The 23800-nt window shown below is 38.9% G+C and overlaps 4 protein-coding genes across 5 annotated transcripts; 3 read left to right on the plus strand and 1 right to left on the minus strand.

The window, feature by feature from the left end:
• Positions 1 to 463: 463 nt before the first annotated feature.
• conv (convoluted) lies at positions 464 to 5158 on the plus strand. Its single transcript, XM_011303429.1, has 6 exons — positions 464 to 612; positions 1515 to 1771; positions 1844 to 2871; positions 2954 to 4049; positions 4110 to 4602; positions 4728 to 5158. The coding sequence occupies exons 2-6, from the start codon at positions 1516 to 1518 to the stop codon at positions 5068 to 5070; spliced, it is 3216 nt and encodes a 1071-aa protein (XP_011301731.1). The 5' UTR covers positions 464 to 612; position 1515; the 3' UTR covers positions 5071 to 5158.
• Positions 5159 to 6199: 1041 nt separating this feature from the next.
• Positions 6200 to 17641, plus strand: qsm (Zona pelucida superfamily protein qsm). The gene is made up of 8 exons (XM_011303431.1): positions 6200 to 6557; positions 14796 to 14897; positions 14963 to 15072; positions 15208 to 15377; positions 16177 to 16407; positions 16493 to 16640; positions 16727 to 16865; positions 16946 to 17641. The coding sequence occupies exons 1-8, from the start codon at positions 6488 to 6490 to the stop codon at positions 17125 to 17127; spliced, it is 1152 nt and encodes a 383-aa protein (XP_011301733.1). The 5' UTR covers positions 6200 to 6487; the 3' UTR covers positions 17128 to 17641.
• Mccc2 (methylcrotonyl-CoA carboxylase subunit 2) lies at positions 17285 to 21452 on the minus strand. Its single transcript, XM_011303430.1, has 7 exons — positions 21257 to 21452; positions 20455 to 20708; positions 20130 to 20340; positions 19640 to 19848; positions 18779 to 19194; positions 18305 to 18439; positions 17285 to 18161 (listed from the first exon to the last, which is right to left on the minus strand). The coding sequence occupies exons 1-7, from the start codon at positions 21374 to 21376 to the stop codon at positions 17821 to 17823; spliced, it is 1686 nt and encodes a 561-aa protein (XP_011301732.1). The 5' UTR covers positions 21377 to 21452; the 3' UTR covers positions 17285 to 17820.
• A 215-nt stretch (positions 21453 to 21667) lies between these two features.
• On the plus strand, positions 21668 to 23666 carry LOC105265744 (uncharacterized). Of its 2 annotated transcripts, none has more exons than XM_011303434.1 (6): positions 21668 to 21853; positions 22377 to 22411; positions 22471 to 22582; positions 22698 to 22767; positions 22907 to 23090; positions 23152 to 23237. In XM_011303434.1, exons 1-5 carry the CDS (start codon positions 21815 to 21817, stop codon positions 23077 to 23079), a joined length of 429 nt encoding a protein of 142 aa, XP_011301736.1. In that variant the 5' UTR covers positions 21668 to 21814; the 3' UTR covers positions 23080 to 23090; positions 23152 to 23237. The 2 variants fall into 2 exon arrangements, with proteins under 2 accessions (XP_011301736.1, XP_011301735.1); XM_011303433.1 differs by having other exon boundaries at positions 21670 to 21853; positions 22907 to 23044; positions 23152 to 23666.
• The last annotated feature ends 134 nt before the right edge of the window (positions 23667 to 23800 follow it).

Below are 23800 nucleotides of genomic sequence, written 5' to 3' on the forward strand. Positions count from 1 at the left end.
AAAAAAAGTTAGATTTTTCAAACTTCGATGCCAACTTCACATAGCTATTTTTTTCAATGGTCAATTATCAGTAAAAATTATTGGAGTTTACCTATTGAGGATAAAGAGAGGACCGTCAGTACCAACTGAAGGATGAGAAGTTTAATCGACCTTGGATCCTTCAGTTTAGATCGTGATCTACCTTCACTGATTCACTTTCACCTGGAAAGGGCAATGGAAAAGTTCTCTCCTCTACAATTTCAACCTACATGCCAGTTAAATTGATACTTCAGCGTAATACCTAGTTTCCATTGGTCCCAACCGATACTCACATTCGAAATTTAATGATGGAGACGTAAATATGAAAAAAAAAGAAAGGAGCAGTGACGTTAGGTCTAGCCAATGGGCCTCAGACTCACCAAAACGGGCCTTTCTCTTTAGCCTTCTGGCTTTCAACTCCTGGCGCGCTCAGTTGCCGTATCAACTTCACTCTGCAACCATCGGTTAAAATGTTTCAATTGTGATTTGTCCATTTAATCCGCGAAAAAATTATGTGAAAAACTGATGATAAAGTCATTGGTACGGACACGAGGAAGTCATTCCGATGTGATAAACCCCAACCGTATTGATCAGGTAATTTTTTATTGACACTTATCGGGATTAGATGAGGTGTTAAATATGTGTCATTCAACTTTGAGAGCTAGCCGCGCGGTGACTTCAATGCACGGATAGGCGATCTCCTCAAGAATCTAAATCGAGCTATTCAACTAGAATTTTCGTCCCCGGAGTTATCAGCTGATCAATTTCACGGATGTCCTCCCAAGGTCGTCGGGTTTGACCCAAACTCCCGAAAGAATGCGAACACCGAATAATAAAAAACGACGGAAGGAAAGCAGAGGGAAACAATATGTAAACTCCGCGGAAACAAACGTATCTCATGTCTAAATCTGTCGTGACGTTAATCGCGCTCTCATTTCCCTGCAATTATGCTCATAATTCCAGGGAAGTAGAACACAAATATATTTTTCCACTCCTTTCCGGAGCAACTTATATGTGAAATGCTCCAATTTTATGTTCAGATCAGATTGAATAACTCGGTTTTTATTACCATTTTTAATGTCAAGTAGCTGACGTATAAAACGCTGGGCCGCATATATTTATTCAGCCAAGCATAACGGGTACAGTCCCGTCGGTGTCTATGTATCCGCCTACCATCACTCTCAACAATTGCGCAAATTGCAGACCGAGACTATTTTCATAGAAAAAAAAAATATAATATATATATCCACTAAAGACAATGCTCGAGGAAAACTGGCGGTTGATTGGCCGCATTAGTAGACTTGAAACTAGTCCATTGTTTGGCCCCGCGTTCCTTTTTTCTCATCCATCTTCAATATTAATTCCTCCGTGTGAATCACAACGCGTAGGCCGAGAACAATAACATAAAAGGCAACGTCTCCATGAAATATGAAAAAAGAAGCGGTCGAGGTGAAGTTAAAATTAGAGATGATATCAGGTGTGATTGATACCCCCAGAATGATGTCTTTTCTCCAACTTCTCTTGCTGGGGTTCATCCCGGTAGTACTTGGGGGCTACGTGCCACCAGGACCACGATATACCTGCCCCAAGGAGCCGATCTACATTTATCCATGTACCTGTCAACGAGGAACCGATCAAGGATTGTACATAAGATGTGAAAATACCAATTTGGCCAGTTTGAGTCTGGCCTTTGTTAATTTAGGTAACGAACCAGCGCCGATCGAAGAATTAACGATCTACAAGAGTGACATAGGTAAAAGGAGTTCACCCTTCAAATAGAAAGTAATTATCAATTAATTATCAATTATCGTACCATAATTTTTAGTCAGATGGTATGGACCGGCGCTCTATCCTCTGGACGTCCGCGTTTTGAGAATCATCGATACCCCATTGAAATCGATTGAAGAGCACAGCTTTTTGGGAGTGAACAGAACACTCCAAGAGCTCCAGCTCGTTGGCAGTCGATTGGAAAAATTTCCGCGAGAGGCTTTCCAAATACTGGGAAATCTCTCGGAGTTGATTATTTCGGGACACAATCTAGCGGCTCTCCCTGGGAATGGCTTCAGTGGAAGTCTAGCAGCTGTCAAGCTAGAGAGATTAGAAATAAGCAATGGGACATTGTCATCGTTGCCGACAGACGCTCTGACACCCTTGAAAAAGCTGAAGTCCCTTGATCTTCATGGGAACCGAATTGAAGAACTAAAGCGCAACCAGTTCAAAGGCCTCAGGGACACTGAATTCCTGGATCTCTCTGATAATCTAATCAGCAAACTAGACCCGTCCCATCTGGCTGATTTAACCAAGATGGGATGGTGCAATTTATCTCGAAATTCAATTGGCGAGCTCAAGCGAGGAACTTTCGCCCGAAATTCAGTGTTGAAAGTGTTGAATCTCAGTCACAACAATATCAGAAAATTGGATTCAAATACCTTTAGGGGTATGCGATTCCTGAGAAGATTATTCCTGAGTAATAATCAGATTAATGACGTCGGCAGAGGCACATTCGGCTCTGTCACGAGAATCGGTACCATCGATCTAGCGAGAAATCACATAAAAAAAATTGATTTCCAAATGTTCAATCAACTACAATACGCGGAACTCCTAGACGTCTCGGAAAATGCCGTAACTATTATCGAGAAATTAGCCTTCAAGGATCTATTTCTAGCGCGTGTTAATCTCTCTCACAACGAGATATCGAAGATTGAAGCCGGCGCCTTTGAGAATTGCGCCAACATAACAGTTCTCGATCTCAGTTACAATAAACTCGACAACATCTCGAAATATGCATTTGATAGCTCAACATATGCAACTGAATTGCAGCTGAGCTATAACTTATTAACGGCACTAAATCAGGTAATTCAAATATAATCCAGTGTTACGTTATGACATTTAGAAACCGGTTGATAATTATCTTATTTAAAATTGAACTGTTCAGGTCCCTTTGCACAACATGACTGGTCTGAAAGTGCTGAATGTCACGCACAATAATATCCAATCAGTTCCAAGACAGACTTTTCCAAAACTATATGAACTCCACACGATTGATCTGGCATACAACAACTTATCGGAGATTCATAACGGAATATTCCAGACTCTCTTCAGCTTGCGATTTCTCAATTTATCCCACAACTCTTTGGAGAAGATCAGACCATCAACATTCGGTCCCCTGACAACGCTGCTGCACCTCGACCTGAGCCACAACCGATTGACGGACGTAGCCCGAGGCAGTCTTGCTCGTCTCTCAAGTTGCCAAACTCTCACTGTAAAAAATAACAAGCTCAACAAAATTTTCCAATTGCCAATACCCCTGGGCCACCTGGACTTCTCCGAGAATGAGCTGGAGGAAATTCCAACGATTGATGTCTGGCCCTCCATGAATGCATTACTATCTCTGGATCTCTCGATGAATCGCTTGGGCGATAGCCTCCAACATGGAAGCTTTCAACCTCTATTAACTCTGAGAACTCTAAATCTTCGGGGGAACAATATTACATTGCCCCCTTGGGCAGCACTGAGCACTCTAACCAGTCTTCAATATCTCTACATGCAAGATAATCACTTAACGAGTCTCGGTAAATCAGCATTTGGTCTTCTACCAATCGTATTCGAGCTCAACTTAGCCAACAATAACATCAAGAATCTCAGTGGAAGAGCATTTGAGGGACTCCTTCAGCTGCTCACGCTTAATTTGACTAACAATGACATTCGATATATTCCCAACGGTGCATTTCAGGGTCTCGTGTCCTTGAGAACCTTAGACCTGTCCCACAACCATATAGAGAAGTTGGATAACAAGACACACGGATTGTTGGACGATTGTTTATCTCTCGAGCGTATCAATCTCAGTCACAACAAATTTTCATTCATCACCAGAAAAACATTTCCCAATGATCCTTATATACCTTATAGGCTCAAGGAAGTTGATTTGTCGTACAACTCCATGCCGGTGTTGACGTATGATATAACGATTGGTACGAAAAAAGTTGGCTATATGAATCTCAGTCACAACAATATCAACGAAATCCGAAGGCGTAAGTAGGTAGTGATCATGAATTTTCATGAGTCCTCTCATCGAATAATTTGATTTTCAGATGTAATCGGTAATATGACGGCAGTTCACACGCTCGATCTGTCCCACAATGATCTCACCGATATTTTCGAGAAAGATGTATTCACACCACCGGAAAATCTCACAAATCTTTACCTCGGAAACAATCACTTCACTAGTCTACCCGTTAAAAAATTTCTACCAATGGATAAGCTCAAGCTCTTAGACGTTCAAACTAATGACTTATCCGATTTCGATCTGGACTTCATGATGCTCATCACTAATAATACGGAAGTGAGATACGAAGGGAATCCCTTGAAATGCGACTGCCACGCGAGACCCATCAAGAGATGGATCGCAACACTAACAGAAGTCCCCAGTCATTGGAGAAATGTTGTTTGTGCAAGTCCCGATTATATTGCCGGAAAAGCTCTTCAAAACGTAACTGAAGAGTTGATGGTTTGCGAGGAGAATGAGATTGCGGAAAATACAGATTTAGAGATAACACCTGACGTTAAATTCCGACACATTGAATAGTAAGTAACACCGGTCTTCTCCTATGAAATTAATATGACAACATTAATATAATCTCCTACATAAAAAAAAAATAACTCACAAAACCCATAATGAACTCTGAAGAAATTGTATTTAATGTTCTCAGCGATGAAGACGACAACTCTTGGAAAATAACGTGGTACGTGACATCGCGTGGTGATATCGGCGATTTTTACCTAGTGGTACGTGAACCAGGAGGAAGTAAACCGATAATTGAGAAAGACATTGTGTACAAAGAGAGATCCTACAAGATACAAGACATACCGGAATCACAAGCTGAGTATGAACTGTGTGTACTAGCACGAGACTCCATCGGCAATGTCAAACACTTCAGAAATTCTCAGTGTCAGGTACTAAATAAACAGCCAGTCAAATCCTCAACGACATCGATATCATGCTCAAACGTTGGCGCAATACTGGCTACAATTTTTATAGTTGCTGTGATGTAAATACAAGATGTATAATTATTGTTACGAACCATTGAAATTTATGTAAATAATTTATGTTGTAGTTTGTTGAATAAAGAGTCGGTAAAACTTGTTGAGGATATTTCTTGTCTAATCGTGAATAGATAAACATTAAATCATCAGCTTTTACGGATATCTAAATGCCTTTTTCTTTAATTGAGAAGAAAAAATATGTTTGAGATATCACATTTCTTCTTCCTGCTTCATCACAGCGATGATTAATCTCAATAACCATATAATGTGGGATCTCCACTTAATTTGGTTACTTCGTGTGTTGTCTCCAAGACCTTCACATTATTATTAGCCTGTTACCGGCTTTAGGGGATAAAAAACATTCTCAGGGAAGGAACTCGCGCGTGTGGTAACGTGTGCAACATTATTTCCATTATTAGTTGCCCGGTGTAATTAAGTATAAGTCGTAGGGTGTATTACAACGTGAAATAAAGAAGAGAAGGTCTTAATGAGGTACCCTGATTAGTATCATCTGGATTAACGCGCCAACCACAACTCCACACTTTTCAAACGAACTCGCATTGTTCAATAGCGATGGTGCTACTATTTCATCAATGTGAGAGAAGAGAAAAAAAAGGAAAAATCTTTGTATCGATGTTAACGGTATATCCCAGTGAAACGTACTATTCCAAGTTTCAACCCATTCATGCGTCAATGACAAATTGAGAAAGGGGCCTTCAGCTGCAGTGACCGATGGGACCCTACAATGTTGCTGAGTTGTGACTCATGGGCCATCGGTTGAGGCCCATAAAAAGCCAGGCACACGGGCACGAGTGTCAAAAAGGCAACTCAGAGGATATGATGGGGCTGAGAGAAAAGTGAAGCAAATAAAATCATAAATAAATCGTGACAACCGCGAATATCGACGAATAACCTGATTATTACGTGATCATAAATGTCTCGTTAACGAGAGACCAACGTTCAGGCTGAAATAAAATATACTCCCTTTTTTTTATTTATTTATTGGGTCTGATGCAGTTGTCACTCTTGTTCTTCTATTGTTCACCAATGAATGTCATTGGTATACACCAACTTTCTCGTATTTCACCAGAACGTATCCCCCAGACTTGACTTGGCAAGCTAGCCAGCCACACAAACCGTTCACAGTCACTCAGTCAGTGTTTGTTGCGACCTCGACCAGCAAGCATCGCAGCAACATTTCAGTGCTACAATCGCGTGATTATACGCGTCCTTCCCCCATTAATTCCCCTCCCCTTCACGGATATTTCCAATTATCAGTAATTATCGGAGACCATTGTAATTATAAGAAGGATAAAACAACTGCTGGAGCAATCGGCGGTGATCGGTTCATAAATGATACGTCTGATTGGATATTCATCGAAAGCCCATTGACTTCGAGTTTAACCAAGTTCTGAGCAATTGCATAATGGGTGCTAAGTGCTTTTGGAGTATCTTGGTGCTCTTGACGTGCATCACATGTGTCGCACTTGGAAATGGTAAGATATATACGCTGAACAATATTTGAGATTATTCTCTGTGGTGTCAGAGTTATTTTAGGCTGAGAGAAGTCCTGCGAAAACTGGTTTTAAATTATACACAACGATTCCTCTCCTATGGAGCCCTCGTAAAGTGAAAGTAAATGGTTGAGATGTTGTTTTTTATTTATTTCATTTGTAATGAAAATAGTTTGATTGGTCACTGCCGATAAGCCGTGCAAATATGGTGGTATCAAGTGTTCGGTAATTAAGCTGACGTATCCTTTGGACAATTAGCCTTGAGATTTAACTGACAGTTATCACGGGTTGAGTTATACTTCACAGGTGTTTATAGCGTCTTCATTCGGTTTCTTGTTTCTGGTTGAGTGGATCTCTTGTCGCCAATTAATTCTGTCACTTGTGAGCGATTCCCAATGGATCTGATTCTGAATTACAAGAAATGGGGGAAAAACTGCGGGGAACAGAAGAAGTTGAGACTAAAAGCAAAACAAAAGGAATTATCATTTTGCGTTGAAGAGGGAGACGATTTTCTATCTGACGAATTTTTATTTTAATTATCTAGTTTATGATTTGGAAATTTTTCCGGCTGTTCTGGTGATTTTATTTTAGTCGCGTCACTTATTATCTCCGGGGATACAGGGGGTAGTAAAAATTGAAACGCCGAAGGGAACAGAAGGAATTCGCGTTTTAGTTTGAAAAGGGAAGGCCAAGAAAGCGATGGCAATTTTCCATGGTTGAAATTGCACCGAATGTCTGGCCTGCGAGCAACAGGCATTCGAGGCGTTTGCTATTTTAACCGGGCACTATCGATACTCGGGATTTTCTTACTCCACTTATGGGGGTAATTGAAATTCCAGGGGGAGGGAATTGCCGGCAATTCTGTGATTCGCGTAATCAAGTGATTTGCGCGCTCGAGGGGGAAGGAGAAGTGGATGAATTGAAACGATTTGAGGATTGAGAAATTTTTTCTTCATTGAAGGACATCCTCATCTCGGAAATTACTGGAGCGAGACAGATCCTCTTCTCGATGATGGATTCGGGTTATTTTTCATGACCATAGAATTGGTTCAACTGTACTTTCAATGGAGAAATGCCATCCAATTCCGATAAAAAAAAATCGATGAGTCACTGGTCAAAGAACCTCACAAGTCGACGAGGTACAGAAGACGGAGAAAGGTTTTCCGGTGGATGATTCTCTGGTTCAAGGGCCCTAATTTCCACATCCATGGAAATTAATCTGATAAGAAAACGAGCCAAGCATATCGTCTCGAAGCTTGGTGGGGGCAAAAATAAAAAAAATCTCCACTGGATTCACCAAGATTGTTTTTATGATTGAGACTCTTTAAAATCCAATCGCTAATTCCCCGGGACTCAATAATGCCGGAAAAAATAATTTACGATACCACCCCGGAGGTCCAGTGTGATTTGTATCCCCTTAGCCTCATAACCAACCCAAGATGAAAAAAAAAAAAAATCAAATACCACCTTTTTGTTTCTCATCCGAGTTAAATTACTCCTCTACTAATTTATTCTCTCCGTTACCGGGGAGTGTCGAGGACGACTCGAGTTTTCAATTACCACCAGCCGATTTGCCCTCTCCCCTCTCTCCCTCCCCCATCGCAATGACTATATGCGTACATGTAAGTGGTAAACCGCACGATATTTCCCCAACGTGAAAGGGAAATTCAAAAAGGTGGATATAAACAGTAGTTGGAATGGGTTTGAGGTATTTTCCACCGTCTCACTTTTATCCATTCCCCGTATGGTAGCCACGTGGTGAACCCAGTGCATAACCATGCATCAACCGATGGTTAACGTTTTTTTCTTTTTTTTTTATATGGTAGAGAAAAAAAAATTGTATGAGACTAGGTGAGAGAGATGGTGAATCGAGAATGCACGAAGTTGCACGAGTCGTGGCGATTATGAGGGCGGCCAGAAGTTGGATAAAAAAAAACCGACGAGAGAGAATAACCGGTTGGCTATCGGGTCCCGGACATTCGACAGAGACAAAATAAAAAGATAAACATGAGAAGAGGGAAGAATGAAGAATACGACCTGAAGATTTTTACCGGTTAAACAATCGAATTGATACCATCCGATGTGAACCATCTCTTTTCCTCCCTCTTATTTTTTTTTCCTTGTTTTTTTTTTCCTGTCGGTTCTCCGGGGAAAATACGAGTTTTCGCTTTTTCTTTCTTTTCTTTTTTTTGGTGGGTGGAGGCTCTCGCGTGCCGTCACCCGATGAAAAATATATCCGGCACACATTGGAATATGTTTTACCTTCGCACGAGCGTCGGAATAACGCCCCGAGGGGGCAATATAACGTCGATTACAGGCGCAAACAATTTTCGTGACCGCGATCAATTTGATGGACGCATGGGATTTCTTGAACCGCTCATCGTTGATACGGGTAATTTATACCGTTTGTTCTAGCACACACCGCACGATTCTCGGATTATTCTGTGATAAGAACCTATAAAAATAGCACACCTGAAAAACATCACCTGAAAAAATCATTAAAATTCAGGTGCATCTCGAGGCTGTCGTCACCCTGAAAATTTTTCATATTCACCTATTCCCTCGGCTTTAAATCAAAAGTCATCATTATCTTTTGACAATTTTCTTATTCAGCAGATGTCCATGGATATATGATAATGGTAAAAATGCGGAGTTGATCGGCTATTAATTCCCTCCGAAATACCGAGGCTCGATAAAATGTCAGATAAAAAGAAAATGATTTTTATTCTCACCGGGAGATTATTCTCGAGTGAAACCACCTGGGGTGGTGGGTGAGGCCGTTGATGTTTCACGGAAGAGTATCTACTCTCTTCGACATGTATAATAAATAAATAAAAAAATTATTGAAATAAGAATGATAATAGCCGGGAGGTGCACAAAAGCCTCGACATAAATATTCCTTCCATCGGCGTTTATTTTACGATTATTGTCGTAAATACCGGATTTTTAATCCGAAAATTTATCAATTTTCATAATCTTTCTCGTCTACTTTTTTAACTTCGGTGGATGGCGCGTTCGGTTTGCCGTTGACTATTCAGTGGATAAAATAAAAGAAAATGGAAAAAAGAGGAGAGAGAGAAAAGGAAAAAGGAATGAGAAATAAAAAGGCAGACGACCTGTGACGCGCGTGAGTTGAATGCGTGGACGTGGGTATGACTGTGCTAAAAGATTGTGAAACACAGAGGCGTGTACTCAACCATTGGACGCAGCCAAATATGGCGGATACCAGAACCAGAAAGTCCAACGGGTCAACTTTTCTCCCCCCATCATACCACGAATTCACTGATTTTCTGTAGGTGTTTCCCTTGAGTTACGTATCCATTAACTGCACTCGAAGAAAAAAATTCTCAGCAAATAAATGTTTTTGCAATTCATGCAATTGCAAACCATTCCATTTTCATTTGCATCCGACCCTTTGAATTTTCCGCCGCAATTACCAGGGGAAAATTCCTCTATAAAATATATTTTTGAAAATATTTCTGGATGGAGGGAAAATATTCAGAGGAATAAAAAAACTGGCGGACTGAGCAAACATCACTTTCAATATTTGAGTAACGGTATGTTTTCCCCTGCGGGGACGAAACTGGAAAATATTCATGAACTTCGATGTCCCAAAAGTCAGCACTGGCGATGTGACTTCCTGTAGTCTCGCACCAAGTTTATTCTCTCATCTCGAATCCTTGGAATATATTTTCCAGAGGATACTCACGTCACGTATCTGATCTACGTTTTAATTGTTTCCTCAGTAACTCGGTATGTTTCTGTCACTATTATTCACCGAGTAGACGAGTACTTTAGGTTTAAATAAAAAAAAAAAAATTATACCGACTCACGTGTGATGCGAGTTGTCACCGCTCGTTATCGAGAGTTGCAATCGAAGGAAGGGGTTAAAAACACACGACCAATACCACTTTCACTGGTTGGTACACGCGTGGGCACGATCTTGTCATAAATGGAAGAGATAAGAGCTGAACTGAAGATATGAACTGAATGTCATCGGCCGTTTCGAGAGGATGCGTCGGAAAAAAAAAACACCTGGTGATTTTCAGAATTTCGATTGCTCGTGCGATAAAAATATTCTCGTAACTCAATTCGTTAATCATCGCAACACCTCTAATTGCACATCAGTTGCTCCAGAACACCCTCGGCCCTCGGACACCCTGACCACGTCATCGAGACTCCAATGATTTACGATAAATGAAGAGTCATGTCGAGATCATCCGTGGATGCGTGTGGTCCCGTTAGATCCCCATAAATTTCAATAATTCGTATTTTCTCGAAGAAAAAAATACCGGAATTCATCACACATTTTCTTCCCGAACATATGTGTCACTCCACCATGAAATATATTATCCAACAAGTCTAGAATTTTTCCGCAATGAACTAGAACAGAATAATTACCAAACAACACCGAGAAAAAAAAATTCTCGATTTTTTCGAATCACTGAATTTTAAATTTTACATTTATTCAATTTTCCACAGTTTTTCAGTAATTATTATTATTACTATTATTCATTTTTTCTCTTCGGGTTAATATTTATTTCAACGCGTGTAATAAACGGAGTCCTTGAATCCCCCCAAACATTTTGGAAGAATTATTTCAAGCACAATCTCCGAACGATCCTGAAACATGGACTTGCAAAATACCGAGACCACGTAAATTACGGGCTTGCTGAACTTTATTACAGTTTACGTGGCTTCCGTGGGACATGAGGATCGGTTTTCATAAGGTGTAACATTGCAGCCACTTGAGCGAACGGTTAATAATAATAACATTGATTTCAAACGTGAAAAGCACTTGAATGAAAAAAAAAAAAAAAATGGAATAATGTCCATAACGGGGAGAGTAACCGATTTATCCCGGTGTTATTACGCGGATCGTTGATATTAATCTACCAGAAAAGCATTAATTATCGGCAAACACCGATTATTCCCTCTGTGAGGTGCCCGTTGTGCCCCATACCCTTTAAACACATAAAAATATATAAGTCCCGGTGTATTTACCGGGATAATCATCAATATCGAGGTATTGCAGCTGCTTCTCATGATTATCGCGTAAAACCGCAATTGTAATTTCATGGAGAATGAGGAAAATATTCTAGCTGGCATTATGAACGATTAAACGGTAGCTAAATTTTAATTACTCAATTATTCGAATAGGTATAAATAATGGGGACCTTGAGAAGGGCTTATGTCTGATGTATAAATTCTTGTAAATGTTTTTGATGTTATGGAGCCCTTTGGCTCTCTCGTGTATGCCGCACGCTTCCGTGCCATAGATTACAGTGTCGAAGGGAGTTGTGCAGATAAACGATGGCCTCAGTATTTTCCCCCTATTCCTCCTCTTTACTTCCCCCCATATCCCCTCGACTTGCACACCGAATTCCAGGGAAGAGAGAACAGGAATGGATTTAAGCTCCTCTGGAATTCTGGGATTGACTCAACTCGAGAGATAAATGCGTTTATAGTTTCAATTTTTTCTACTTTTTTTTAGTCGGTAAATTGTAAAAATCCCCCGAGACCATTCCGATGACTTCCCCTCGCAGAAATATGTACGTTCTCATACATGAAACATATATCAAAATGTATTAGATACATTCACGTCTGTGAAGTATTTTTTTCCACGAGGATTATTTATTTATTATTCAATTATCGTAATTTTTCAGGTTCAAGTCTGAAATATGAAAATTCAATAAATCGATTTTATTAGGAAAAATGGGTAATAAATTGAATAAAAAAAGTCGATTGATCATGAAAATAAGAATGAGTCGATGCAATTAATCAATTACGGGGTAATCAATAAATCGGTAAAAATATTGAAGGGGAGGAAAGTATTCGTAGGTCTGTGAAGACCACGAGTACAAGGAAATAAATCGTGAAAAGGGATTTCTTCGATGATCAGTGATTTACCGTGACAGTACCTAACGTTGTAATCCCCTTCCCACCCCCTTGTGCTTGCCAATCGGCACGTTACTCTCGTGTTTTATATGTTTTCTAAAGTCAAATGGTTGGGGTACCCAACTGGAATATATTCACCGTTAACCAATGAAGGGGGTAAGGTTAGGCTTCCTGCTTTTCTCTTTTATCACTCCAAGCCCAACCTGTCTTGCATCGATTAAGAACTTTCGATCCTGTTACAGTTGTCGGTGTAACCTCTACTCCCGTATCATGTACGTTGTATTAACATCTTTAAAGTTGACTGCATAAATTACACCGATACATTTTACCGCTGAAAAATTCATTTCCTGAACACAAGACCAATTGCTCAATTTTCCACCAATTCGTCAATTAACTCGACATTATAATTTTATCACCGTCGATTAAAATAATTAAATGATTATTCAAGTTGGGGGTTTTTTTTGGGACTCATTTGGGTCATTGGTATTGGGTTTTTTTGAGTTTTGAGTTTGACAAATGATTTTTAATCCCTCGGTCTGTGACCCTAGGACTCACATACCACCTCGAGATATTTGCAGCACGCGACCATCGTGATAAGACTTCCTCCATGTGACTTGTTTAACTGTCATCAGTTCAATTCTAATTGGTCTCACGGTGGTTGATACCGAGGGAAAAAAAACCCTAGGTTCCCAACGTTGATACACAAACGTGTTTATATCTGAGGTAATAATTAACGGAGGAGTTCATTTGCATGGGGAATTACAGATGCCCAACAGCACTGGAAGACTCAATATTTCAGATTTATTCAGGCCTGAATGGATTACAACGATAACGCATTGATAACAAAACGAATCGAGACAAATGTAAGGGAAGAACTGTCTAAATTAATTCATGTTTATCATCCCTTCGTTCCCGTGAATATATCCCGTGAAAATAAGTCCCAAAATAAATCATTAAAAAATTATTCAAAATCGTTGAAAATTGATTGACGCCGATTAATTCAATTGTGTGGATTACATTTCACCTCCCGGGTAAAAAAAAATTGTAATCGGAATATTTTTTCGAAATTTTCAAAAAAATTTCTGGAAAACTTTTCAGAATTTTTTTTTTTTTGAGACAAAAAAAAATCGGGAGCAAAACAATTGTATTTTTGGAGAATGTTTTGAGAAGTTTCCCAAATATAAAATTATTTTGTTTTCCAATTTTTTTTTGTTTCATAAAAAATTTTCTGAAAAGTTCTCCAGAAATTTTTGGAAATTTTGAAAAAAATATTCCGATTACAATTTTTTTCACCCGGGCCACTATCAATCTCTCAGCCAGAAAAAACTTCCTATAACTCGTTAAAACAAAACCCAACATCCGGAAATCCGTGGATCAGTCCAGTGTAACGTGCAGCCAAGTGAAGAGCCCCAACATTACTCTTTTCCCTCAGCCTCACAAGACCTCGCAATAATACCGAGACTAAAGTCATAAAGGAGTCCTAATATCCTCCACTATCTCCCATTCCCCCTTTTTTTATTTCCACCGAGAGAATTCATTCGTATCTTATCCAAGAGTACATTGCCATGAAATCCAACACTCTTCAACATTTTTCCTTCAAATTTCCGGTATCACCCGTGAAAATTGATAACAAAAAATAATAATTCTTATTTTTGAATGAATTTTATTTTTTTTAAGGAGTGTAGAGCAGATTGTTATTGCCTTTCGATAAAAATAATTGAAGATTGAAATAAAAATTTGGGACTTCCTCGGGGGAGTGGAATAAATAATGAATGGTTGCTGGATTTTCAGGTCTGCAATCGCTAGGATTAACAACTTAATTGTTCCATAAGTGTACATGACCATGCGGGATTTAATCTCATTCCCCTTTGTCTCATCTCCTGTTGTTCAGAATTTTTATTGTGCTTGTTTACGCGGGGGATCTCATGCATTGAAAATCAGGGAGATACCTTAGCTGGCAGGATGGATAGAGCCCCCAAGTTGTGGTGGTCTTCGTTTTACTCGGTGAAAGTACATCCATTTGTGATTACACAGTAGGGTTTACGGAGGGAGGGAAATAAAAAGCAACAGTACTTAACGTAGTGTATGTACATGACTCTCAAGGTCGAGTTGAAATGGTTTTATGAGAGAGTTGATGAGCCGAGTGCAGATGAGTCCGACAATTAAGGGTTTTTGTTGGGTTTAATGAGTTTGAGGGGAAATTTCCGGTGGATATCATCAATTGCGGATGAAAACCGAGAAATTGAAAATTCGGGGTATTATTCGGGTTAATTTTTTATATATTTATCTTTTTTTTTTTTTTCGTTTTTTCATCGGGTTCAGTGCAGAGCAAGGTCAGGTGCACCAAGGACTCCATGGAAGTGGAGATTTCCAGGAGTAGCCCTCAAGCAAAAATTTATCTTCAGCAGCTGAAGAATTATCCGGGTATGGTGGAATTTATTTTTCTATTATCGTTGTCAGTTTTCTGATTGGAATTTTTTTTTATCTAGATGAGGTCTGCAAGCCTGTTCTCAGCGATGGCGTTGCCACTTTCAGACTCTCATTGACGGAACAGGCCATGTCTCAGTGTGGGGTCACACGGGTTGTTAATAAAGTCACGGTAATTAGTTTTTTCTCAAGTCTGTGAAAAACGTGGAAGAACAGCTGTTTTTATATCCGCGGCGATATAAAATATGTGAATTGTTGAGTTATCAATATTAATTGATATCACGAAATATTGTTTTATTTTACACAGGGTCAGAAAGTTTATTACCACCGGATAATTGTTGAGGAGCCAGATGATTCAACGAAGCACAAATTCACGGTAAAATGCATTGTTACTGAGTTTATTCTCCATCCTGAGGTACCATGGAACCACACGATTGTGAGAAGAAATATTCTGCCAGCTGAATTTAAAGAGGACGAGTGAGTGCTCAATGATATGACTTTTTTCCCACGATCACTAATCACCATAAAACTTCTGTAATTAAAGACTAAGTACCGCTTTGTTGGCCGGCTTACGAGCTGATAATCGATTAAATACATGACGAGCATAGCTGAATATCCTAGGAACGCCGAAGAGAACGTCACGCGCGGAGAAACACATCGAATTCATATGAAATAAATAAATATATTTGAATATTCCATTATTTTTTCTTCGCATGCGCATTCACCGGATATTTGCAGACGCACAACTCGATAATTATGCAAAAACAAGTGTGAACGATCGATCGATCCTCTGTCGATCGCAATGTGGGTCAATTCTTGATTGCTGCATCCTTGGCGCATTCAACCGATCCTCCGGGCGGTTTTCTCCCCGCATTTTTCCGCACCTTTTTTTTTTCTCTCACTTCCGGTATAACCAGAAAGGCTCACGAGTGCGCGTCATGCCCGCGAAACACGCAACAGCCGTTTGAGGACGCGTGATTTATTAAAAACGTGCAGTCGTGTCTTGAAAGACCAATTGAAAATTCCTGATTTTATTGATTCGTTCGTCATTATCGAGGAGGTTGAGGGCAGACGTCACGTCATATTCTAGGGGTACAACATATTTGTACTGAGAATTTTTTCGGCAAGCATTTTCATAATTTCATAATTAATATTCGATGAAGGGGAAATTGTCGGCAATAGGAAGAGTTTATTTCCCCTGGTTGTGGGTATTTTAATGAATGATTGACAGTGTCAGTGGAAAAATAGTGAAGAAAGAATTATTTTGTATTTGTAGCACCATTGATTTTCGTGGTGAAATAAATGGTACAGCACCAATACCCTTGCTAAATGTTGGGGTACGACAAAATGGTAATCTTGTGACTGGTGAGCTGAATGTCAGCCCTGGTACACCGTTGCAGATGGAAATCTATCTGGATAATAATTCATCGCATGTTTATGGTCTTCTCGTGACTTATATGCAGGTCACTGACACCAAGTACGCAGAGGAGACCATCATCTTCAACGGGTGAGAAAACGCAAAATAATTTTCACTGTGAAAAAATAAATCCGTTGAAAATGCGGTAAATATTAAAATATTTCTTTTGGCTCAGGTGCTCGGTGGATCCCTATCTCTTCGAGAACTTTAATACTGTCGACGGTGACTTCCTCACTGCTAAATTCAGGGCCTTCAAGTTTCCTGAGAGCACTTACGTACAGTTCACAGCGACCGTTAGTGTTTGTCTCGACAGATGCGAGGGGGTGAGGGATTTATTGCGTGATTTTATCGCCAATTGATTAATTTAATTTATGACTTTCACTAACACGTTGAATTTTTGGTGGGTCAGGTTGAGTGCAGCAGTGGACAGACTGGATTTGGTAGGAAGAGACGAGCCATTATCTCTGATGCTAAAAATGAAAAATTTGTTTATACAACAACGACATTTATGAGGGTCGACTGGGATGAGAATACTATCGGAAATGAGTGTAAGCTCAATTCACTCTCGCATACCCAATTCAATGAACAAATAATAAAATAATGATAAATAATATCTTGTCCCATCCAGCTCTATCCCACTTCGTGAGGAAAGGGAATCGCAGATTAGCACAAGCTGAACAGTCGGTAATTGGGGAGCAGATTAAGGAGCAATTATTTTACAAAGTAACTGAGGCAGAAGTCAGTGCGGCGAGTGCAATTTCCCAGAGTTTTTTTCCGATTCTATTCCTCTGCATTCAGAAATTAATCTAAGAATGATGCTCCAACAGAATCGAGGGACTATTGTTAATTGAGTTAAGATGTAAATCAGCTAAATGGAACACTCGGTGTATTTATTTCCTCGGAAGCAACGCCATGACTCTTATCGCTCGTTCAACCAATTCATTTGACTGCTGAATGAGGTGCTGAGCGTTCCAAATGTTTCAACCACTTAATGTGATACTAAAATAACGTTTAAATCATTGCAATAGGTGTTAGAGGACAAACGAACGAAGTCGCGCTAGGAAATGTTGACGATAAATAATGAAAAATGAAAAAAACAATAACTCGATTGTTTCTCCACTCTGCGACTGCTACATTTTTAACTATTCATGTTTTTTTTTTTACGTAAAATTGGCTTTTGCAAGTGGAGAAAGCTGAGGAACTAGTCGTACGACGTCGTTGAGTAATTACATTAATTCTAAGTGTAATTTCTAATGATTAATTATGAATTCTCTCTTTCATAACAGCTATTTTTGAATTTAATAAAGGCAATTTTCAAATATTACGTCAACAGTAACAATTTATTTTCACCCGCGAAGGCGAATATCTGTGGAATTAACAAAGATATTTTAATTTTAGTGGATACTTCTTTTTTCACAATAAATTCACTGCCTCTTTTGGTTCAAGAATTATTTCTCTAACAATTCGCGTTTACCATGGAGTTTTTTCAAAATTAATTGGACGTTACATTCGGAAAATTCCGAAATTACTCTCTGGAATAGGTGCATTGAGGGAAGCAGCCAGACTCATGGCTACAACAATTCTCGTATCGACTGGATCAATTACCCCATCATCCCAGAGACGAGCGCTGGCGTAGTAAGGGCTCCCCTCTTTCTCAAATTGTTTGATAATTGGTTTCTTCAAATTATCTTCTTCATGTTGAGTCCAAATGCCTCCATCTCTTTCCCTCTGCTCGCGCGCTATTTGGGCTAATACCCCAGCAGCTTGTTCACCACCCATCACAGATATTCGAGCGTTGGGCCAGCAGTACATGAAACGAGGGGAATACGCACGGCCGCACATTCCTTCGAGATAAATAAAGAACGTTTATAAGGAATCTTCATGTTATTTTCACTCAAGGACTCTAGAAGGAATCGAGAAGTTTTTTCCTGCGAATGCCACGAGTGATTTCGAGGGGATAAATACTATTAAATTCTATTAGACTCACCATAAGTCCCTGCACCGTGGGATCCACCAATTATTACTGTTATTTTTGGGACTTTCGCACAGGCAACGGCGGTCACCATTTTTGCCCCGTGCTTTGCAATTCCTCCAGACTCGGCCTCTTTACCCACCATGAACCCTACGAAAACACCAAAATCATTTCACGACGAAGAACTTTGTCTTTAAACTGGCGTTAAGGCAGGCATAATTTACTTATGGATAAACAAGTATGTTTAAAGAAGAAATGAATTGATTGGTGAAGAGGGAACAGAGAGTGAATGACAATGGCCTCATTAGAAACCTCGGTAAATTTGTGATTCAGAGGCTGGAGAAATTCCCATTGAGTTCGTGTTTCTTGAGAAAACAAAATGATCCTTTTCATAAAATCCTCTCCCTTTCTCACCAACTGATATTCATGGATGCCTTTAGCTCCTTCAATTCTTTAATTTTTAAATAAAAAGTGAATTATACCACAAACCTGTAATATTTTGGAAAAAAACTAGTGGTATTTTTCTCTGTGCGCAAAGCTGAACAAAGTGTGCACCCTTAAGTGCACTCTCTGAAAAGAGTACACCGTTGTTGGCAACAATTCCCACCGGATAGCCATGTATCCTTGCAAAACCAGTTACGAGTGTATCCCCGTATTGAGCCTTGAATTCATGAAAACGCGAACCATCCACAATCCTTGCAATTACTTCCTTGACATCGTACAATTTTTTCAAGTTACTACCGACTATTCCATAAATCTCATCAACATTGTGCAATGGTATTTCAATATTTTTATCTATTTTCACGTCCATCGGTGTTTGACGATTCAAATGACGGATTATGGTGCGAGCTCTGTGAAGGGCGTGTGTATCATCAATAGCGTAATGATCAGTTACACCAGACATTCTGTGAAAAATATTTTTTCTTCTTCATGTTTTTACTCCAATTTTCAACAACAAAATCGGTGCTTGCAACAATTTAATTGTGATTTTTCACAATAATCTCTAACTAAAATTCACATAAATTAATCATTTAATCCCACATTATTCTGAATTGAATAATTTATAATCGCGAAGTTGAATGACTTGATGACAATTTAGTGGAAATGATATAATAAATACGTTTGAATAATCTGAAGAGAAATCTCAATTGAATCCCTGGAACATCTCAACTGATACGTCTGACATAAATAATTGAGTCAATTCAGTGGTATTTTTCTCTCAATTTTACGACTAGCATAAATGTTTATAAATAAGGGTGAGTTTAATGGATTCAATTGTTCTCAACTTTTAGTTTCATTATTCAATGAATCGTGATACAGTTGATGTCCTTGTTGCATGATTCATCTTACTTGCAATGAAGTGATGCACCACCGAGATCCTCGGCTGAGACAACTTCACCAGTTGAGGCCTTGACGAGAGGTGGTCCCGCTAAAAAAATTGTACCCTGTTCACCAACTATGATATTTTCATCAGCCATTGCTGGCACGTATGCACCACCAGCTGTACAACTCCCCATAACTACTGCTATCTGTGGTATCCCCTTTGCGCTCATATTCGCCTTGAATCATTATTATCCAATTAAAAAGTCATCTGGTTAATCGAATAGCGAAATTGTTCTGGCAGTTAATCATTTTTACTGCATATAACTCCTCCAATTAATTTTTATTTTAACTCTCTCCTAGACTTAATTAATTCACCATTGGATAACTGAATTAGAATCAAGAATAAAATTCAGACAGAATTCAATGAAAATTATTTAAATAATTTGGAGGAGCTATAACAATTATTTACTGAGAGTTCAGGAATATTTTTCAAGAGAGTATAAGATTCTTTGATTACTTGATTGTAAAAAATTCGCCCGAAGTGATTTTTATCCGGAAACAAATCAGCCTGATGGGGTAGATTAGCACCACCACTGTCTACCAGATAAACACAAGGTAAATTATTCTCATCAGCAATTTCCTGTGCCCTCAGATGCTTCTTAACCGTGATTGGATAGTAAGTGCCGCCTTTAACTGTCGCGTCATTAGCAGCAATCACACACTCTTGTCTAGTCAGAGGGTAAAAATCAGAAATAGTTGTTTTTTTTTTTTACAAACAAGGGATAACGACAAAACTCGTGAGTCATGTGATTTAGAGGATCGTTAATATCACGAGTAATTACCCCTCGACTCTTCCGATGCCTGTAATTATTCCACCGGCTGGCACCGTGTCGTTCCCGTACATATCGTAACCAGCTAATTGTGAAAACTCGAGGAAGGGCGATTCAGGATCTAATAAAGTGTTTATACGATCACGCGGTAGCAATTTTCCTTTGCTCAGGTGTCGATCTTTTGCTTTGGATTCACCGCCCTCCACTATTTTCTCCACTGTCGATTTCAAGTCGTGCACCAGTTTTTGCAGCTCGTAATAATTTTCCTAGGGGTATTATTTGCTTTTAGCTATCAATCATTTTCTTAAATACATCGGGAATTAATTCAATTTTTTGGCGATGGATTTCAGTTTTATATTTTTTTTTATCTTCTGAGGGTTTAATCGCCGGCTTGCAGCGCAATGACTAGCGAGTAAACAACTCACTCGCTCCGGGTCACCGAACCGCCGATAATTCAAATTCTTTCGTATAATTTATTGAAAAGATAACACCGTACTGCTCCGGAAATTCTCAGTAGGTACAGCAGCTAGCTCAATCCACCATTAATACTTGTAATTAATTCAAGCTACTGTGAATTTATAGAAAATTCGGAAAAATGAAAAAACCGTCGAATTTTGAAGTGTCGAAAATCGACGATCACCTCAAAAACTACTGGTTTTACGGGAAAACATGAAAAGACCTTTTCTCTCGGAAATTTAATCAGCTAGAGAAAAGTCTCATACCATTTTTTCTTGACATCTATAGTTCTCGAGTTAAAACGATAATATCAATATTTTTCTTATCTGACTCAACGAATTACTTTTGGAACTCTAACCTGATACTCTGGAGATTCAACATCTGGAGAAGTTCCAATGACTGGAGCATCTTCATGAAATCTCCTGGAAGAAGTCCTGAATCTCCCCCACACCCCCCGCCCCCTCAACAATCTAAACATCCCCGAAATTTTTTTAACAATTCAAAAAAAAGAACAATTACACCCAACAGGTGGTTCCAAAAAAAATCTAAAAAATCAATAACCACCCCTAAAAAAATGATAAATTATCGGTGAAACGACCAAAAAAATTATTTCACTTTTTATTTGATGGGACTCAAACAACTAGGACCACGTGAACAGTTCTATTTACTCTCCTAGCACTTGTAGAGCTCTTTAGAGACTTTACTTACTCTGTCCCCATCTCTGAGAATCATAAAGAACTCAGATCTCGTCAGCGCCACTCAGGTACTGAATTTTTCTCACCCGTCATTACCATTACCAGTTATCGCGAAGAAACGCGAGTGATTCGGGAGAAAATAATTCACGGGATTAATTGGGATTAATTCAGATTGACAGCTAAGGTGTTGGCTGGAGTGTCGAGCCATTCTCTGGTCCATCATGCCGGATATTTCTGCCATTGCGCATTTTCCGTTGAAGGTATTTTTATTTTTACAATTACATCAGTCTTTCCCGATTCTTTCAATGTAAATACCAGAGGTTTTTGCGTCTATTTTTTGTCTCAACCTGTCATTAGTAATTTTTAATTAATTATGGAAGCATCTCGTCTCGGAAAATCTTGACAGAAATTTTTTTTTCTTGAGGTTTTAATTGAATTTTAGCAATTACGCAGTGATTCATTAAGTCAATGCATTATTTATATCATTTTTTGTTATTGTTTTTTTTTTTGTGTCTGTGGTTCATGTTCCTGGCTTCACTCATGAATCATACGAGCCAAGGGGATGATATGTGATACTCTCGGGTGACGGGTTTCCCTGGGAAAATAAATTAAATCAATTTCTGGGGCGAGTTTAGTCTGTACTAGAATATTTCAGAATTCATTGCTATAATCAGGGATTTTTTAGGGGGCGTATTCGGGGAAAATTACAGATTATTTTTGAGTGGATTGTATCATTTAGATAATCCTTGGCAATCTTATCACTGACGGTATTGTTTATTTCAGGTCATATTCGCCATTCATTTAGTCTTAACGTCATGGTGAGTAGAATGGATTATTGGAATTGACGATTTTTTTTCATTGATCTGGAATTTTTTAGGGGTCTGCAGGGACACTGGTGTCCACAATCCGCATTATTCTACAATCTTCTGTTTTTTGTCTGTTTAATGTGGGCAGTGCACAATATAGAGTCGGATGAACCACTCCAATTTGTGAGGATTATTTAAATTTCATCAAACTCTCTCATTAAATTATTCTGATAATTAATCATTGAAAAATCAAACTCGAGAACTCGTTATTGACGGAATTTTAATAACTGGATTTCAGGCACTATGCGTCAACGTTCTCTCGATATTTCTCGATGTAGTCACCCTGTCGATGTACTTTCCTCAAAACTGTGAGTAATTATCACCCAACAATATTCATAATGAAAAAAAATATATTGAGGTGCATCTTTAGTAAGATGAAAAGAAAATCATGATTATTATCCACTGATCATGCTGCAGAAGACGTATCTGTATCCCCACAACTTGTAGGGGCATCTGAAAAATTCAGTGGAGCTGTTATGATCATAAATCTACTCGTCAGAATAGTTACGACTATTTCTTTACTGAGGATTGGACAGGCCAGAGGTGGAACACTAGCTGCAATGTTTCCTCCGGGGCCTGGTATGGGTTCGTATCAGAATGAAAGAGAAAATGCTAATTAAATCGTTTCCAGGTGAATTATTTGGCTAGGTAAGGTTTGAGGAATGATTAATTATCATTATTCGATTTTTCAGAGTATGCGAGACAGCAGTACGAGGATATTTCATATCCAGTCCCTCAAAATGCTGATTTTTCGGGGATTTGAAGGGCCTGGAAGCAAGAAAAAAACATCGAATGCGGGTCTTGTCATTTTATTGTTGAAAATTAAATTATCAAAGATTGATCAATCAGAGAATTAATATAAATGTACTTTCTAAGCGGTATTAACGTTACTCGATTAATTTAGTATTTAAAAGTTTGAAGAAAAATACTGAGACGTTTATCTAACACATCGCACGAAATTTCAATAAACCAATGGATTAGACTTGAAAATGAAAAATCACAGTGAGGACCTGTTGATGCCCTCCAACATGGGCCGAAGACACCAATGATATTTTTTTACCTCGAACAAATTGTAACTCAGTCAGTAGAACTTAATTAACGTACTGAATAATTAATTACCCCCCTCACTCATGACGCTACATTTAATTTATCGAACGTTTGTATGTTTATGCATGGAATAAATGAATAAATTGTTTTACCACTTGAATTTTTTTGTCAATCAATTTCGTACAATGGATCATAGGGGGATATTTGTCCGGTGCGAATGAAATATTTTCGAAAACTGGCGGGCGGAGTTATTGGCGCGCGTGTCGCTCTCCCCCCCACCAGCGAAAAGTGAGC

This window comes from Fopius arisanus, unplaced genomic scaffold (genome assembly GCF_000806365.1).
Source record: "Fopius arisanus strain USDA-PBARC FA_bdor unplaced genomic scaffold, ASM80636v1 scaffold00031, whole genome shotgun sequence".
Taxonomy (NCBI): domain Eukaryota; kingdom Metazoa; phylum Arthropoda; class Insecta; order Hymenoptera; family Braconidae; genus Fopius; species Fopius arisanus.